Source organism: Camelina sativa, chromosome 14 (assembly GCF_000633955.1).
Source record: "Camelina sativa cultivar DH55 chromosome 14, Cs, whole genome shotgun sequence".
NCBI classification, from domain to species: domain Eukaryota; kingdom Viridiplantae; phylum Streptophyta; class Magnoliopsida; order Brassicales; family Brassicaceae; genus Camelina; species Camelina sativa.
In genome coordinates this window covers 10,383,451-10,401,828 of record NC_025698.1, presented here as the reverse complement: position 1 = coordinate 10,401,828, position 18,378 = coordinate 10,383,451, and the positions used below count along the sequence as shown (strand labels likewise).

Below are 18,378 nucleotides of genomic sequence, written 5' to 3'. Positions count from 1 at the left end.
AGTCTTTGCTAACGACTGGAAAACTTTTAATCTTGGGTAAACCAAACCAAATCTTGGTAAGAAACAAGTATACTAGAAGAAACATTAGATTAAAAAAGTCATTACTGAACAATCAAGTAGCCAAATTTTACCACTTTTTTATAAGTAGGTTTACTCTGCTTTCTTCATTTGACTTTTCTCTCTCCTTCTTTTTGATAATACACAAATCATATATATACAAACACTCATGTACCCTCCCTTTTCCCCTAATCATCACATAATCATTATTCTTCTCTAGAACCATCATCACATTCACATACACTCACACATCTATCTCTCTCTTTTATAAAATATTAATTCATCTTATAAAGTGGATTCCATGGATAATAGATCGCCACGATCAAGAGGAATCTTGGGTTCGAGACCAGCACCACTGAAGGTCCGTGGAGATTCGCACAAGATCATCAAGAAGCCACCATTGGCACCGCAACAGCCGCCACCGCAACCACCACAAATCCATCAGCAAGAACANGCCTTAATATGGATTGGAAAACGTATTATTAAACGGTCTGACCACATCTAGTTTTTTTGTTTGACAAAGAAAAAAAATCTGTGTCCATTATGGTCCACGGAACAGGGTCATGTCTGGATCAGCAGAACCGTGTTGGAGCTGTACAAATTCATGCCAAGTCAGCATCCAAGTGTCTGACGTGGCACTTATGACCTCTTCTTCGCTTTTGACTTCCTCAAGACTGGACATATTCAACCCTTTTATGTTCGTCATTTAGATGCAAACAAAAAGAACAGAAAAAAAAACACACCCATAAGTTGTGATCCAATTTTATTATAAAGTAACTTCTTCTAATTATGTTGTTTTTAAAAGAGTTAATTAATCTCTAAAATTTTGTGTAGTACAACAACTTAAGTAAGCATGCACCACCTATATATCTATCTATATCAAATTAAATTAACCAAAAATGTGAATAATTTGAGGTAACAATAATAAAATATTTGAAGTTGGAAGTCGTAGTTAAAAGTGAGTCTTTGCTAACGACTGGAAAACTTTTAATCTTGGGTAAACCAAACCAAATCTTGGTAAGAAACAAGTATACTAGAAGAAACATTAGATTAAAAAAGTCATTACTGAACAATCAAGTAGCCAAATTTTACCACTTTTTTATAAGTAGGTTTACTCTGCTTTCTTCATTTGACTTTTCTCTCTCCTTCTTTTTGATACATACACAAATCATATATATACAAACACTCATGTACCCACCCTTTTCCCCTAATCATCACATAATCATTGTTCTTCTCTAGAATTATCATCACATTCACATACACTCACACATCTATCTCTCTCTTTTATAAAATATTCATCTTATAAAGTGGATTCCATGGATAATAGATCGCCAAGATCAAGAGGAATCTTGGGTCCGAGACCAGCACCACTGAAGGTCCGTGGAGATTCGCACAAGATCATCAAGAAGCCACCATTGGCGCCGCAACAGCCGCCACCGCAACCACCACAAATCCATCAGCAAGAACAACGGCAAACGCGGCCGCCAGGTGGTCCAGTGATCATATACACTGTATCTCCCAAGATTATCCATACACACCCTAATAACTTCATGACATTGGTTCAACGTCTCACAGGCAAAACCTCTAGCTCCACAACATCATCATCTTCCTCTTCTACAGCTATGTCAGCACCAAACGACACGTCAGCATCATTTGATGCATCCCATGGTTTGATATCTCCGGCGGCTCGGTTCGCTTCTACGGAAAGAGCTAATACCTCGAACGAACTAGGGAAGTTTGTAGGAGGCGTAGGAACTATGGATCAATATTATAATCATCATCATCATCATAATCTTCAACAACAACATCAACATCATCCGATCGAACGGCCAAGTTTTCACCATGCTGGTATTTTATCACCTGGACCCACGTCTCTGCCGTTGATATCACCGGACTTCTTTTCTACGGTTGGACCTACCGAACCTCAAGGTTATTCGTCATTCTTCAACGACTTTAATTCTATCCTTCAGAGTAGTCCATCGAGGATACAGTCTCCTTCTTCTATGGACGTTTTCAACAATATTTTTGATTCTTGATTGAGTTATTAAGTCAAGTTGAACTAGTTTACGAGTCTTATAGGGGAAAGAAAGATAATGTTTTACGATTTTTCATCACGTTTTAGAGATATTCCAATGGAATGAGAGGGTTTCTTCTACTTGTTGCATTAGTGATGATGACGTCATTTTTAATATCAATTTGGCAATTTGATGATATGTGTATTCGTGTTTGGTGGGCGTCGCAGATATATTAAAACTCTATCTTTAATGACTCCTTGTCCCAGATATAACTGCTATGTGCTCATCGACTAATCCAATTGGAGGGCATTAAATTAGTTTACTGTTTGTATATAATCTTCTGAGTCTTGGGATTGTAGGTAAATTGGTTTTCGTTAGTGCTAGTATAATATTCTTCAACATTATGCGTGTTGTTTGAAATCCAAATATAGATCGATTATATCATTCAGTGGGCTAAAGACTAAAGTGAAAGAACTTTTCACATGTGTAATTGACTTTTATATATCGCCAAAAAAAAAAAGAAACAATTTATAAGAGAAAAAATGAAGAGCTTGAGGACAAAACAGTGACGGTGAAAAATAGCGAGTGGGTAAATCCCTTAAGAATTTTATACCACTTAAAAGGTTTTACACGAAAACTCAATATGAAATTTACTATCAAGGCCAATAACATTGCAAGAGGGGCAACTTCTGTGTTTTTATCCTTGAGCTTTAAAAACAAGCAAACGATGCAAAGTTATTTTGAGTATCAAACCAACTGAGGAGTGAGGATACGGGTTGTCCCTCTTATAAATAGCCGATAATATGAGTAAGTCCGATATATTTTTGGATCAAAAAAATGCGAAGGTACAAGCATGAGAGGTACGCGTACTTTGATATATGGTTCTCAATCATGCATACGATAAGAAATTATCGCAATTCTTGATCCAAAAGTATATTGGATTGAATCTTATTATCAACTATCAACTATACTTGTGGAGTCTGGAGAACGACTGACCTGACTCTCTTTTTTATAGAAGAAACCAAGAAAACCCTAGATAGATTAAGAAATCATGGAGAAAACGGCATATTCCCCCACAAACTTAGTTGCTTTATCGTATTTATACACAAAACTTTGAGTTGTGCTTATACCTACATGAACTTAACAAAAATTTGAATTTCCTACACGAACAATCTAAAATCGGTGAAAACCCACGAATCGATAAACGGTGTTACTTTTCCGTTAATATATGATGACTAGGATACCATGTAATATCACGAAACGCTGTTGTTTCAATTATTTGAAATTAAGAAGAAAAAAAAACGGAGACAAAAATACCTCTATTGCATGGATTCGAACCTGGGCACTCTTGTACAGATAACATTACACATAACTAATTGAGCCAATCGACATATTTATCAATTCACCCGAGACGTTTATATATATATATTCTGTACTACGTAAAAATAATCTTTTTGCATTCTCTCCTCCCATCTTCAACAGGAGCAATACGACGGACGGACGGAGCTTCATTCATATGATACCCAAAAATCAGACCAATCCATCAATTGAAAAATATTTTTTTTCTGTCCTCAACCCAACTTCTTAAGGTTCCGAATCTGCCTATACAACCAAGATAAAAGAAGTCGATCAAAAGAGAAACTGTTGAATCAAATCAAATTGTAAAAAAAAAAAAAAACTGTTAAAAGGCGAGAAATTGAACAAAGTTTCATATATTCGTACTGAGATCACAGAAAAGACTGGAGAAGAGAAAGAACGAAGAGAAAAGGCTTTTGTTACTTTTAATATATCCCCTTATATGTAAAACTCCGAAGATAATACCAAAGAAGTTGTAAAGCCTCAGTTGGTTCGGCGTATGGTCAAGTGTATGGAAGACGCAGGTTTGAGCCTAGATATAGGCATTTTTCTCAGGTTTTTGTGTTTTTAAAAAATTGAAACGACATCGTTTAGATATAGATATATTACGTGGCATCTTAAACTGCAAACGAAACATCCTAGTCAGCATTTGTTAACCGAACAGTAACACTGTTTATCGATTTGTGGATTTTCACCAGTTTTGCATTGTTCGTGTAGGAAATTCAAATTTTTGTTAAGTTCATGTAGCTCTAAGCACAACTCAAAGTTTTGGGTATGAATACGATAAAACAACTAAGTTTGTGGGGGAATATGCCGTTTTCCCGGAAATCATGTACCTTAATTATGATCTCTTACCAAATCCCACTAAATTATTCGACAAATAAATCTTTTACAAAAATAAAATATCTCTCATTCCAAATTCTCATCACTTTCCATGATCCGGATGTGCCATAAAACTAACACAAAAGTCGGAGAGTGATTTTTTATTTCAGAAGATACACACATTGAATGTTGTTGGAATATATGTTTGGTATAATAGTCCAACTGGTCGTGTTATTAGGTTGATTAGTATTTCATTCATATTCAGAAATCGGAAGAAAAAGAAGATAGTTGTCAAGTGTGATAGGATTGATCTTGTTGATTCAACATTTTGGATCAATGTTGCATTGAAGAGAGTTTGGGTTTGAATGGGTATAAACTTGAAGAAACTGTGACAGAGAAAAAAGAAGAGACAAGACATGTATGTGTTCAGGTCCAGCTCAGTAACAATTTATGAATTTTGATAAGCATGGGCCAATGGATTAATATGAGTTTACAGGCCCGTTAAATTAGCGCGAGAAGATAGATCGGGTTTTATTAAAAACGGGTCGGGTCACTTAGATTCGGATCATTCACTTCTTCTTCTCCGAAAGCGAAAGAACCAGAAAAAAACTTCGAAACTGAAATTGAAATTGAGAAAATTCCGATCTGTAGAAGAAGGAAGCAAGAAGCTGAGGAGAGTTTTGATCGATTCGGACCTAGTATACTGCGATCAAAAGCCCTAATTTTTGAAATCAGGGATTCCCTTAATTTAAGTCTTGTGATTTCTCGATTTGTTTTGTTTCCGTCGCCGTCAATGGCAGATGGGTACTGGAACCAGAAGCAGAGACAGTACCTGCCTCCAATTTCGTCGACCCATCACAGTGGTCCTCCGAAACGTCCCCGTTCTGACTTCGGTAAGCTCAAATCCAGTTCTGTGATTTTACATGTTAGAACTTCAAGGAGCTGTTTTTATAATTTGGATTCGTATCTCTTTAAGGTTCTTCGTGTTAGTGGGCATTTTTGTGCTGATACTCATGTAGACATTGAACACACTTTTCACCTCAATATTGCCTCTTTGCCTTTGACAGCAAAATCTCTTCTTTTTTACTAAAAGGTTGAGTTGTGTGTATGAGCTGCCTTTGTATCCTGTGTACTCTATGTTTCTGTTTATAGGTTAGTCATATGTTTGGAAGTTTGAGTTTTGAGTTTGAATTTGTCTTGTTATTCTCCTTGTAGAAGGTCCACCACCGTCTGTGATGCCTTCAGGCCATGATAGGCACAGCTATTTTTCACGGAATGAGGAGGATCGAGGTATCCCTCATTCTGTGACGGATACTAGAACGATTGGATCAGCTTATGACCGGTACCTGCAGAGTATGGTAGAATCCTTGATCCACTTATTTTAATGTCTGGGCTCTTTTTCGTTCTTCTTTTCATGTGAAAACTGAAACCTTTTTCCCCTGTTTTGTAGCAAACGCCTTCTGTGCCGTCTGAGGAAGCTGATCCATATAATGGTGTTGGCATGGGAAGACCAGGGGGTAACAATATGATGCCTGGTCCAACTATGGGTGGGCGTAGTGGCCTTTTGCCTCCAGATTTTAGGCCAAATGGTCGAGATATGGGTCATGGTCAGTTGGATTCAGTTGGTAGGCCGAGCCGCAAACTGCAGTCTCTACCTCATGATGTATCCAACACTCTATATGTTGAAGGACTTCCTTCTAATTGCTCAAGAAGAGAAGTGTCCCGTATCCTATCTAATGACTCATTACAGAAGTTCTTAATACCAATATTGATGTCGTTACTTAAAAGAATGCTTGAGCTGTTCACTGTCCTTAATTAAAGTCTAGATATATTTCGGCCTTTCGTGGGATATAGGGAAGTGAGACTTGTGACCAAAGATTCAAAACACGTTAGAGTAAGATTCATTGGTTTCAACTTGAAGCATCATTGAAACAGTTGGTCCCAAAATTTCATTAATATTGACTTTTAAGGGGTTTTATGCAGAGGAATGGAGATCCTATTGTTCTTTGTTTTGTTGATTTTGAAAGCCCTGCATGTGCAGCAACTGCACTCAGCGCCTTGCAAGGTAACTGTGATGCTCTCTACTTAGGGGACTACAAATAATTAGTCCAACACATATTGTGTTTGTTTTGCATTTGTTTCTGGATAAGTGGATACTACTATCTATATCTCAGTTATAAACACTATGCAAAATCATATACTGCATCAAAGTTTGATGTTGTCCTGATGCAAGACAACACTCGTCCTCTGATTTAACTGATGCAACTATATGTTTGACAGACTATCGAATGGATGAAGACGAACCTGATTCCAAGATTTTGCGGCTACAATTTTCCAGAAACCCAGGTCCAAGACCAGGACAACGTGGAGGAAGGAGGTGATTAGTAAGTGACATTTGAGGTACAGTAACCAAATGGTAACTTATTGTTTCGCGCTTTTATCGTCCCTCCTGCAACTAGATTATTCTCTCACTCGAAGCAATAGAGATGTATGGAGAGACACAAGAGTCTAGCAGATGAGGTGATTAGAACCTCAAGTCCTCTTTTTTTTTTTTTTTTCTTTCATCTCCTGGATAGATTTAGTGCATGATCTTATCAATGCCCATCTATCAAAGCCTGTTTATTTATTACAGTCATTTCCTTTGTATGTGGGAATTATACGGATTAGGATTTCGATAGTGTTTACTCAAAAGATTATGTAGTTGTATTTGTTCATTACTTCCATAACAATATTGTGATAGAATCTCATATTACTCTTCTTTTTTAAACTACCATGATTCTGAGTGTTTTGTTTTGTCTTTATGTTAAATGTTTGTTAATACTTACTAGTTCATACATAGCTTTGATTTGGATTGTTTGTTTAACTGCCTATATATTGTCTAGACCGCTAAACCGTTAGGCTGTCTAGATTACTTAGACGTTTATTCAAACAGTGAAAGTTTCATTTCCAATCAAATTCATCGTTTAAAATATAGTCGCTAGAGTGGGGATTTACCTATATATGTACTCGTTAGAAACTACAAAGAAAAAGTTACTATCTTCTAGAGCTTTTAGTTGCTTTAAAATTAGTTTACTCGTAATAAAATATACAATATTTCATAAAGTTACAACTTTATATCTAGGATGTTAAAGGTTATACTAGTACTACTTAATCAACTAGCAAATCAGTTCAGAAATTTTATGAAAAAAGGTAAGAGATCAGTTACACTACAATTTATTTGGTTGACCAAACTAGTTAAAGACAGAGATGGGATCGGCCATGGATAGAGAAAGGTGGGTATATTCGATATCCAAAGAGAGCAGATGCTTTTTTTCGCGTCCGGCTTTAGATTTAGCTTTTCTGTTCATGTTAAATCAAGAAACTTCATGATTCTGTCCACGTTTAATAAGTTAGCAAATGTACATATCAATCTTTTCATCTTTTGTTTTATCCAATCTTTTACCAAGCACCAAGACTGCGACTTTTGAGACAAGATTTGAATTCGTAAAATGAACTGATTACATTGCACATGTCTTAGTAGCATTATTGGTATTGGGTAAAGCCGTAAAGCCTTTTTTAACAAAAGGAAAAAAAAGTAAATAGGGTAAAGAAGACAAAGTACGTCCTCTATAATGTCAAAAAAAGAGAGAGTATGTCCTCTTTACATTATTCAGACAAAACGTGCTAATTGTAATTATGTTTAAAAAAGCTATAGAACAGTACTGTAATACGTTACTCGTATCATGAAAATTTGTATATATATATCTATAAGAAATCAAGTTTTTGCACAAGTGGAAATAACATACAAGAGAGTTAGGATGAAAAGTAGATGATAAGAATAGTTAATGGTGAACATGAGAAGTAGTAACCAGTTGCCCCCATGTCATTTTTTACTGCAAAAAATCTGAAAAGAAATAAACAAATACTGTGAATAAAAAAAAATAATACATTGGTATATTGTCCCCTAGCAAGGTATAATTTTTTTGAGCCACTGGTTTGGAAATGTCTCTTAATTAATTGAGAGGTGGCTTTACATAATTGGGATATTATGCTAATAATTGAGAAGTGGCTTTGAATATATAGTTTGTACTTTGTAGTTTAAATCTAATGTAATGGTTTTTTTTCCTCAACAATGTACATAATGCTTTTAGTCACTGGTTTGGAACAGTATGTTAAATTATTGAGAGGTGGCTTTAAATAATTGATTCTCTACCATGATAATAATTTAGTGATTAGATTTAAGATATTCTTGGCTCAAACAAAGACTAATGTTACGAGACTAATCGGATTATCAATAATGATTTTAGGAAAAAGTGACAAGTTGTTAAACAAAAATTAGATTAGTACATATATGAATGAGAACATGGATCAAGTGGATCTAAGAGTCTCTGTTCTACATTACCTAATCAAAACATTACTATATTAATTCAAGTATGGTTAGATATAAATCAATTACAGATTATAGTCTTACACTGGAAAACCCCCTCTTAACTACTTTCTTCACTGTGTTTGTGTGGGCATGCTTGTATTTTTAGAACTCTCCTGGAAACAGTGACATATTCGTTTGTCATATTGTGATTTTTTTATTTTCTAAATATAGTGATGAATATCTAGTTTATCAATTACCATAACGAATTAGTTTGTTATAATTAAAGGAATGGTCAATTTACACAGAGCATAAAATTGTGAAACAATTAACAAATAAAACAGGATTAGAGAGAATCAAATTAATCATGACGCTAGGGAAGCGATCATCTTGTGAAAAAACATTGACCTGAGTTTTGAATTACATTTACATGATTATTTGTTATACAATTTTTTTTGGTCATTCTGATATACAAATTGTACGAGTCGAGAGTATTGTATAATTTGAATAAATAACGCATGTATGTACGTGTTACTATAATTTACTGCTATTGATATTTCTTTATACAAAACGATCGACGAAATAATTTATTACCCTAGCATTTTCTTGTGTATTGACGGACCACCTTCCCCTGTCAGGTTCACAGTTCATACTGTATCGGACCTGACTAGTGACTACTTTACTAGCAAAAGACAAATCTAGATGAAATTTTAAAAGTAAATGTTTGTTATACTTCGTTGTCTCTTTCTTATTAGTAAATTTTTATTTATTGAAATATCAATACCGTGAACAAAACTTGTGGTGAAATGGTGATAATCGTGGATGCTAGATCTCCTACTGTAAATTCTTGAAAAGTAGAAGATGGTGCCACCACGTGGGTTCGGAGCTGGGGAAGCATGTTTGCTATTGTTGATGCGAAAGATCAAAGATTTCTCGTATGTTGTTAAGGTTTAGTGCACATATATAACGACCAAGATGGAATTAAGTGTTACTGTTCTTTTACCCGCCAGAAAAAAATTGTTACTGATGTCACCATTTTTTATGTTTATTTTAGTTTCCATTTCCAAAAAATAGAATAAGTTTTTTTTTTCTCGACAAAGATAAAAAATAAAATAATTAATAGACCATTTGTAACACAATTGTTTCATATCTTCTTTTGTTTTCATTGATAACGTTTTTTTTGTTTCTTTTGTTAAAAGACTCGCAATTAATAACATATTTTCTCGTAATACACTTGATCATATATTACTTTTAATGAAACACACTTGAAATTTCGTATAAGAGATATTTGTATTGAAGATAGTCATATATGTATATCCTCGTAATAGTAGAAGTGTTCAAGACATAATTTGTATTGTGTCGGTAGAATATTTCGAAGATATTTTCTACTTCTACTAAAAACTACTATTTTACCATTGACTTTTCAAAGTGTCCATATGACGCTATGTAATACCTCCATGAAACAAGAAAAATGGAGCTAAATTATTTTAAAATAGAGAAACTAATTTATATCATTTTGTATTCTGATGTCCAAATATGTATATATTTTCTAATTGAATCAATTTACCAAAAAAAATTAAACTGGAAAATACGTACTATATTAGCCAAGCCTGGTCACATACACCAATAAAATCAACAAGCTTCTCTTACGCTTTCATAAAGGACTAAATATTATTTCAATTGTAGATAAAAAAAAAACAGTTCTTAAAAGTAATTCTCCTTGGCAAATGTAATGAATAACTACTAAAAAAGATGAATAATTTAATATAGAATCAATCTTACTGTGAGATAGTTTGTCGGTATAAAATCTAACTAATTAATTATCAAAATCTTATAAATAATCCATTAAATTAATATATACTACGTACGTATGTAATAGAGTAGAGGTGGACAAAAAAACCGAACCGAACTAAACCGAAATAAATGGTTTGGCTTAGTTATGGTTAAGTCTAAAAATCCGTTTGGTTTTTATTTTAATTAACCATTTAGTTTAGGTTTGGTCTGGTTAAAAACCATAAAACCGAATGGTTTTTTTAGTTTTTTATAAAAATTTTAGATAATTAGATATAATTAGTTTCTTCAACTTATAAATTTATATTGTATAACAATATTAATAATTTTTTTCTTTATTGGGCTTATAATTATGATCTCCAAGTTTTTTTTTAGTTTTTTTTTCTGGTTTTCTTTTTCAATAGCCTTTAGTTTTTAAAAGTTTAAATTTCAATTAAGTATTTGGGTTTACAAAACTATATTTGGATTTTATTTTTTTGAATTATGTTTAGATTTTACTTTTATGCTTATTTTTTAGTTATGTATCAACTATCTATTTTTTAAAGTATGGAATAACCGTTAAAAACCAGGACGAAACCGAAACCAAACCAAACCGTTATACGTATGGTTTTTATATGGTTTCAATTTGAGTAAACCGAAAAAACCGTAAATCGAAAAAATCGAACCGTAACTAAACCGAATTACATATGATTTCTATATGATTCAATTTTTATAAAACCAAAAAAACTGTAAACCGAAAAAACTAAACCGAAACCAAACCGAAAAACCGAACGCCCACCCCTAAATAGAGGGATATAAATTGTTTATTTTAATTGGTTTAGCAAGATCATGAATCCTTCGTCTTTTTTTTTGTTTTACTCATATAAATATTTGTCAACAAAATTAGGAGGAGATTAGACTTTTTGCATGGGATTTGGCTTATAAGTCATGCATCATCAATGTATTAGATTAGAAAAAACAAAGTACGTCTATTTCTGAAAACGAAAAAAAAGAGTTGCGAACTAATTCAGTTACGTTGTTGTGTAGCACTTGTGTTCCGTCATATTAGTCTAAACGTAAATTAATCTAAGTTGATATTTGTTTAATCAGGATCATATTATTTATCTTCGATAACCAATATCACCAACCGCTAATCTCAGATCTAGCTAGAATACTAGATTAGGGTTTTTTTCTGTTTCTGTTCCAACAAGTTTGGTAGTCTCAACTATGCATTTTTAGGTCTCACATGGGAAGTTCGAATCTGAAAGACTCTTGCTAACGTATGATAGATACGTCCGTAGTTTAAACACTTTCAGTTTCTCTTTCTTTTTTGGGGGGAAAAACAGTTTCAGTTAAACAAAAATATCTGCTCTGTTTATATATTTCTGTTCTTACAAATCAAATAAGCCTCAATTTTTTTTTTCAAACTTTTATAGGCGGTAATTGTGTATTCTTCTCTTAGTAATATATACTAATATTATATAATTTTTCTTTGCTAAAGGGTCTTCTTTCCCTAATTATTTATTCTTAGCAAAAATCTTAACTTGAATTATGTTAATTAAATTTACAAGAGTTAATTTTTTACTAATTATAATCCTTTGTGAAATTTACAGCCGAAGTTTTACCAATCATCAGCATATTCTAAAAATTGTAAAACCTTGTGAAATTTACAGTCGAACTAAGTTAATTAACTAATCGTATATGTTAGATTGTTCTGTAGTACGTATTTGAAAAGACATATTGATCATAGACTGCATATTGGGACACATTCGGCGACCCGACAAAACTGTGTCTTACGACAAATTACGATTATGTACGTGTTTCCAAGAAATGGTCACAAAATATCTTTATTATAGATTAGGTTAAACAAAATTATCGACGTGTAGTCTTTCTTTTTCAATTCATCTGAAAGTGATGAGGGATTTTTTAAAAATTATTTTCGTAAATATATATTAGCAAACTTACACGTAGCTAGTAGCTTAGGGGTCGCATATGTTTAGAAAATTCATATCGAGCAACGAGGCCATGTTGCTTATTACTCATGAGTCATGAATCTATCATGCAATCACAGTATCGCATATTTCTTATATACAAGTTTTTTTTTGTCGTCAATCGAGTCTATTAGATTGAATATATCAATGATTTGTTTTGTTCCCAAACAAATGTATGGTAAGTCAGTGATGGTTTCAAGTATCAACTTATATCATACCATGTACAAAATTATTTACCACAAAAGTAATATATGAAAGTTTTAGATCTCGAAAATTACTTGAGAATTTGACTCACATTAATTTATATTCTGCTCAAAAGGTTATATTTCGTGTGTTAAGAAATAATACTCATGCTGGGAATGGGATAACATTTTCTTAGTTAAAGATTTTAACTTGTCAAAAAATAATTATATAACAGAAGAAAATTCGAATTTGTCAAAAAAAAAAAAAAAACTTCCAAGAAAAGGAAAAAGAAAATTCGAATTTCCCTAAGAAGCTATAATCTATAACACGTACAAATTTTGCTAATTTGATTTAAGTAATAAGCGCATAAAAATCTATGTAATCAATATCGCAGAATCTTTAAGTTCTTGATTGGGATCTAGCCAAATTGGCTAAGCCATTGTGTGTAACAATACTACTTCAAAGCATCTTTCGACTTTCGAGGGTGATCAGATATAAGCTATGTTTTACCAAAGGAATCTAAAGATATGTAATTATGTAAATATTATCAACAAAGGTAAACTAACTAGTCGTGTTACTATATTACAAATGACCAAAGCAGTATATGACGGTGAATATTCTTGCAATTTCTTGACGTCTCAACAAGAAAGTCAGCTTTCAAGAATATGTAAAAAAATAATGCGAAGTTGTTAATTTGTCCTAATCCAGCTGGTTACTTATCCATTTCGATGAAAATAAATAAACTTTCATCGTCTAAATTGTACCTTGACTCTTGACTAAGCTTCTTTTATTGATTTATTTCATTATTTGTTTATTTTGATATAAGGTGAACATTTTCATCATCCTCATATCCGATCAGAAAAGACCGGTCGTGATAATTAAGACTTCTACCTTACTAATTTTTTTTTCTCTTGCACAAAATTGACAGCACTATATAATTAAGAAATACTTAGAGAAGACAAGAAACGTGTTATAAAGTTAAACAAAGAAAATATGTGAGGCCAAAAACTCCAAATCGAAAATGGAAGAATCACTCTCACGGTGGCAGTGTCACCGTCAGGAAGCGATATATTCTGGTGTATGATGGACCACCTTCCCTCTTATGTTCCTTCTACATTTCACACTCGGCCGCCTTGAGTCAACGCGTTCATATGCTTTTCTGTACCTCCCTAAAAAATACTTTATTTTGTTTGATGAAAATGTATTGATTAGAAAATTAATCGTTATATATATATAGTCTGTTGTTGAAGAAGAAAGATATACGGGACTATAACACCGGATTCATAAGATAAGTTTTATATTGGCAATTGGATTGCATACATTTTGTAATCAAAGTGTAAGCATCTTTGACCAGTAAGAAGTAGGTGAGATCGAAAATAAGTTGTTTAGCTACATTTAGCTGTTTCTGATTATTGCCATTGGTCTATATATTCATCTCTCATCTATGAAAATAGATGTGGCTGGTCTATTGCCGAAAATCACTTATGCATTATTTAGGCAGATCATACTCAAACTCTCGGGTGTAAACTAAATTGGGGAAAATAGAACTTGAACATATAAAAATCAACTTCCATTGGGTATGTACTCAAAATGAATCTTGCAAAGGCTTTATCTAAAGCATTATAGGTTCAAACATATTATATTCGTTTCCCATTATTCATACGGACCTGTGTATATATGGAGCCAAAAAGAAGAAATCAGAGGAAAAAAGCTAGGATGCATGTACTTTTAACAAGAAAATGAAAAAAAAGATGCATGTAACCAAACAAGAAATCAATTAAAGCGAAAGAGAATGTAAATGACTCTTTGGTAAGTAAAAACACAGGTTTGGACCATTTTATGACATTAGTTTCGCTGGTTTTAGCTCGACGTACAAATGATGGATCGAATATCCAAAAACCTCTTATATACGAACACATAAGACGGGTTTTGTAGAATTCAATCTCTTTACACTGAAAATTTTAATAAACAGAAAAGTAAAGTGTATTTCATGTGTGGCTAGAGTAGAAATGGTTCTCTCATGTTTTCCCTTTTAACTTGTTAATTTTCTTGCTTTTGTGACATAGTATTAGTATTGTTCTCAAAGTGATGTTTTGCCCCAGAAAACGGTATATAGTAAATCAAGATTTTAGTAAAGAAACGTTAGATCTAAATGTTATACTAATAAGAAAGTCAAGAGATTCGATACGTTGTTCGAACATGGAGAACATGTCAATCATCGACGGCTGACGAAAAAATATTAATAATGTTTTTAGTCGGAGAGACCAACAAACACCAAAAATATTCAATATGTTTTGGTGTATATAATTGATTGTACTTTTTACATGACGTAATTTTATTGTTTTACAACGAGGGTTTTATGTCAAAGTGAAAAAAGTGAAATTGAAAAGGCTATTTAAAGGGTGTGAAGGGAAGACACTAATTGCACAAACCAAAAACAAAACAACCAATGGGGTCTCCAATGGCCTCTTTAGTGGCAACTTTGCTTGTCTTAACAATCTCTCTCACCTTTGTGTCTCATTCAACCGCTAACTATTTCTATTCTTCTCCTCCACCACCGGTTAAGCACTACTCACCTCCTCCGGTTAAGCACTACTCACCTCCTCCAGTTTACCACTCGCCACCGCCACCCAAGAAGCACTACGTGTACAAATCCCCTCCTCCTCCGGTTAAGCACTACTCGCCCCCACCGGTTTACCACTCGCCACCGCCACCCAAGAAGCACTACGTGTACAAATCCCCTCCTCCTCCGGTTAAGCACTACTCTCCGCCCCCGGTTTACCACTCTCCACCCCCACCAAAGAAACACTACGTGTACAAGTCTCCTCCTCCTCCGGTTAAGCACTACTCTCCCCCACCCGTTTACCACTCACCGCCACCCCCCAAGAAACATTACGTATACAAGTCTCCTCCTCCTCCGGTTAAGCACTACTCCCCCTCTCCGGTTTACCATTCCCCACCCCCACCTAAAAAGCATTACGTCTACAAATCTCCACCACCACCGGTTAAGCACTACTCTCCGCCCCCGGTTTACCATTCCCCACCACCACCAAAGAAGCACTACGTCTACAAGTCTCCTCCTCCTCCAGTTAAGCACTACTCTCCTCCTCCGGTTTACCATTCCCCACCCCCACCAAAGAAACACTACGTTTACAAATCTCCGCCACCACCAGTGAAGCACTACTCTCTTCCCCCAGTTTACCATTCCCCGCCCCCACCCAAGAAGCATTACGTTTACAAATCTCCACCGCCACCGGTTAAGCACTACTCTCCGCCCCCGGTTTACCATTCCCCACCACCACCAAAGAAGCACTACGTCTACAAGTCTCCTCCTCCTCCAGTTAAGCACTACTCTCCTCCTCCGGTTTACCATTCCCCACCACCACCAAAGAAACACTACGTTTACAAATCTCCGCCACCACCGGTGAAGCACTACTCTCCTCCCCCAGTTTACCATTCTCCGCCCCCACCCAAGAAGCATTACGTTTACAAATCTCCACCGCCACCGGTTAAGCACTACTCTCCTCCCCCGGTTTACCATTCCCCACCACCACCAAAGAAACACTACGTATACAAGTCCCCTCCTCCTCCGGTTAAGCACTACTCTCCTCCACACCATCCTTACCTCTACAAATCTCCTCCTCCTCCATACCACTATTAGAATTCTCTATCACGGTAAATACTCTCTCAATAGTACATACATTTACACATCTCGCTAACTCAACAAATAAGAGCTTATGTTGATGCATGCATGTCACTCATAATATTATATACGTTATATACTCTGCAGGAGAACACGACGTACACAAGAAGAAAAAGACAAGACGAAGCCATTACTGGTGATTGTAATAAGAGAAAGAAAAGATGAAAGATAAAGAATCCAAGCAGAGAAATTTTTCTCATCATTTTCGAAGTATTTTTAGAGTTTTATTGTAATAATATGGAACATGTGTCTGTTGATCAATCAGTGGTACATGCATGCAATCAGTAGTCACACATATATGTTTGTAAGTTTAATTACGTCTTGTGTCTTTCTGATTTTTTTTATGTGCAAGTTTGCTTTGTCCCAATAATAAAAGATATTTTCTTAATTAAAAGTAGTTAATATAATAATAAGTCTCGAAATGCCCCATTTTCATATAGAACAAATACATTTTTTTAATAACAAAAATAAATTTTATAGTTCTTCCAATTATCATGCATGTACGCATGCTTACTAATTACTTGAGGGTTCCAATTTTAAGAAATCGGCCACCATATTGTACAAACACTACTTTAGTTTTACTTTCATGAAACAAACATTGTTTCTTGCACATACATATATGTTAGAGAGTATTGATAGTGTATAGAATTTGTTACAAATTTACTTAGCGTGGTTTGTTACCTTCAACTCGTATTAATACAACATCATCATGTATATTCACTATAAGAAATGGGATCGACGATTAATCAAAATCACACAGTGATTCCGACTGCACTAGTCAATCTATGAATTAATTAGTACGATATCTGTTATTTCATCTTGATATATATATATATATATATATATCGCTCCGTTAGTACATACATGTATTGATAATATTGTATAGTCAGTGGGTACGTATATATTAATTGCCATGTATAATTGTATTGGGTTAGATTATGTCATAATTCTCAGACAATAAGATGAAAATGGTATAGTCAGAATCATCAGCCATTGAAAAGTAACGGATCAACAAATAACTCGTCTACGAACTTGAACTGGGACATTTTATCTAACGTTAAGTTGGATAATAAAAGTCACCTACTCACAGTCTAATCAAAAAGGTTAAGTTGGATAGTAAAAGATATGGCTATAAAATCAAATATTTTATATATATATATATATATATATATCAACCAACCAAATAATGCTTTCATGAAGTCAATATTAGTGCATGGCTATCAAATCAAATCAAAATTTCCAATTTTTTTAATTTTTTTGTTCTTTATTGTATATTCTTCCGTTTGTTTCTTTTCATTTTGTATTATTCTTCTTGGAAACCTTCTGTTTTTGCGCAAAAAAAAAAAGGAAACCTTCTGTTAAGCTGCCATCACTTTTTTTATTCTCTCCACTAGAGAGTCTCTCGACGACCCATTTGATAGCCTAATTTTTGTCACCTTCGTATATATTATTTTCGCCATATTCGTATCTCTTTTTCGTTTTGTTAATGTATCTATCTATATCATTTTGAGTCTTAAAGTCAATAACAAAACTAATATATTAAGCTCGAATATTTTACTTGAAATTTTGATATGTACCATGGTTGGTAGCCTCTTTCCGAAAGTGTAAAATATATACTATTTGGATGGTTACTAATCATGAAAACAGAACAATATCTACGGTATCACTATGAATCTCAAAGTGCTATTTTTTTTATACACAAAACAAAGATCATATGGTAGAGACTAGAGAGTAGTGATAGATTTTTACTTTATGACTAAAGACTATTGACCTCAATTGAAGATGAATGAATAAATGATGTCATGAGCCATGCTCGTAAGGGGAAATCCAAAGGCCCATTAAACTCAAATTATTTGAGTCTTTTACTAAAGTAGATAGTATAGATTTTTAGTTTTGTTCACCCTATTATGTAGATGAAGATGTTCCGTACCAACGCTCGAGTATTATACTCAGCCAAGCCGAAGACAACTACGCTATCTGGAAACTTTATGTTACTCGTATCCTTCAACTCAAGAACCAATTTGCGTTCCTCGACGGATCACTTGAGAAACCGGACGCTTCCTCGCCGCTTTATAAACGATGGGTACATTGCAACGCGTTAATTATGTGCTGGATGTGGGATTCGATGACGGAAGA

At 34.2% G+C, this 18,378-nt stretch overlaps 3 protein-coding genes across 3 annotated transcripts; all 3 read left to right on the top strand.

Moving 5' to 3' along the window:
• On the top strand, window positions 1,187-2,270 carry LOC104740831 (nuclear speckle RNA-binding protein B). Its single transcript, XM_010461538.2, has one exon. It carries the CDS (start codon window positions 1,374-1,376, stop codon window positions 2,091-2,093), a length of 720 nt encoding a protein of 239 aa, XP_010459840.1. The 5' UTR covers window positions 1,187-1,373; the 3' UTR covers window positions 2,094-2,270.
• Window positions 4,820-7,023, top strand: LOC104740830 (nuclear speckle RNA-binding protein B). The gene is made up of 6 exons (XM_010461536.2): window positions 4,820-5,143; window positions 5,466-5,608; window positions 5,701-5,974; window positions 6,077-6,138; window positions 6,234-6,315; window positions 6,531-7,023. The coding sequence occupies exons 1-6, from the start codon at window positions 5,044-5,046 to the stop codon at window positions 6,629-6,631; spliced, it is 762 nt and encodes a 253-aa protein (XP_010459838.1). The 5' UTR covers window positions 4,820-5,043; the 3' UTR covers window positions 6,632-7,023.
• Window positions 14,952-16,639, top strand: LOC104740829 (extensin-3-like). Its single transcript, XM_010461535.2, has 2 exons — window positions 14,952-16,214; window positions 16,330-16,639. Exon 1 carries the CDS (start codon window positions 14,989-14,991, stop codon window positions 16,198-16,200), a length of 1,212 nt encoding a protein of 403 aa, XP_010459837.1. The 5' UTR covers window positions 14,952-14,988; the 3' UTR covers window positions 16,201-16,214; window positions 16,330-16,639.

What these genes read in the sequence shown, in the direction of transcription:
- LOC104740831 (XM_010461538.2), top strand. Translation starts at nt 1,374, where the DNA reads ATGGATAATAGATCGCCAAGATCAAGAGGAATCTTGGGTCCGAGACCA.
- LOC104740830 (XM_010461536.2), top strand. Translation starts at nt 5,044, where the DNA reads ATGGCAGATGGGTACTGGAACCAGAAGCAGAGACAGTACCTGCCTCCA. An exon ending in ACCGGTACCTGCAGAGTATG is followed by an intron (nt 5,609 to 5,700) that starts GTAGAATCCTTG and finishes CCTGTTTTGTAG; the next exon opens with CAAACGCCTTCTGTGCCGTC. An exon ending in TGCACTCAGCGCCTTGCAAG is followed by an intron (nt 6,316 to 6,530) that starts GTAACTGTGATG and finishes TATGTTTGACAG; the next exon opens with ACTATCGAATGGATGAAGAC.
- LOC104740829 (XM_010461535.2), top strand. Translation starts at nt 14,989, where the DNA reads ATGGGGTCTCCAATGGCCTCTTTAGTGGCAACTTTGCTTGTCTTAACA.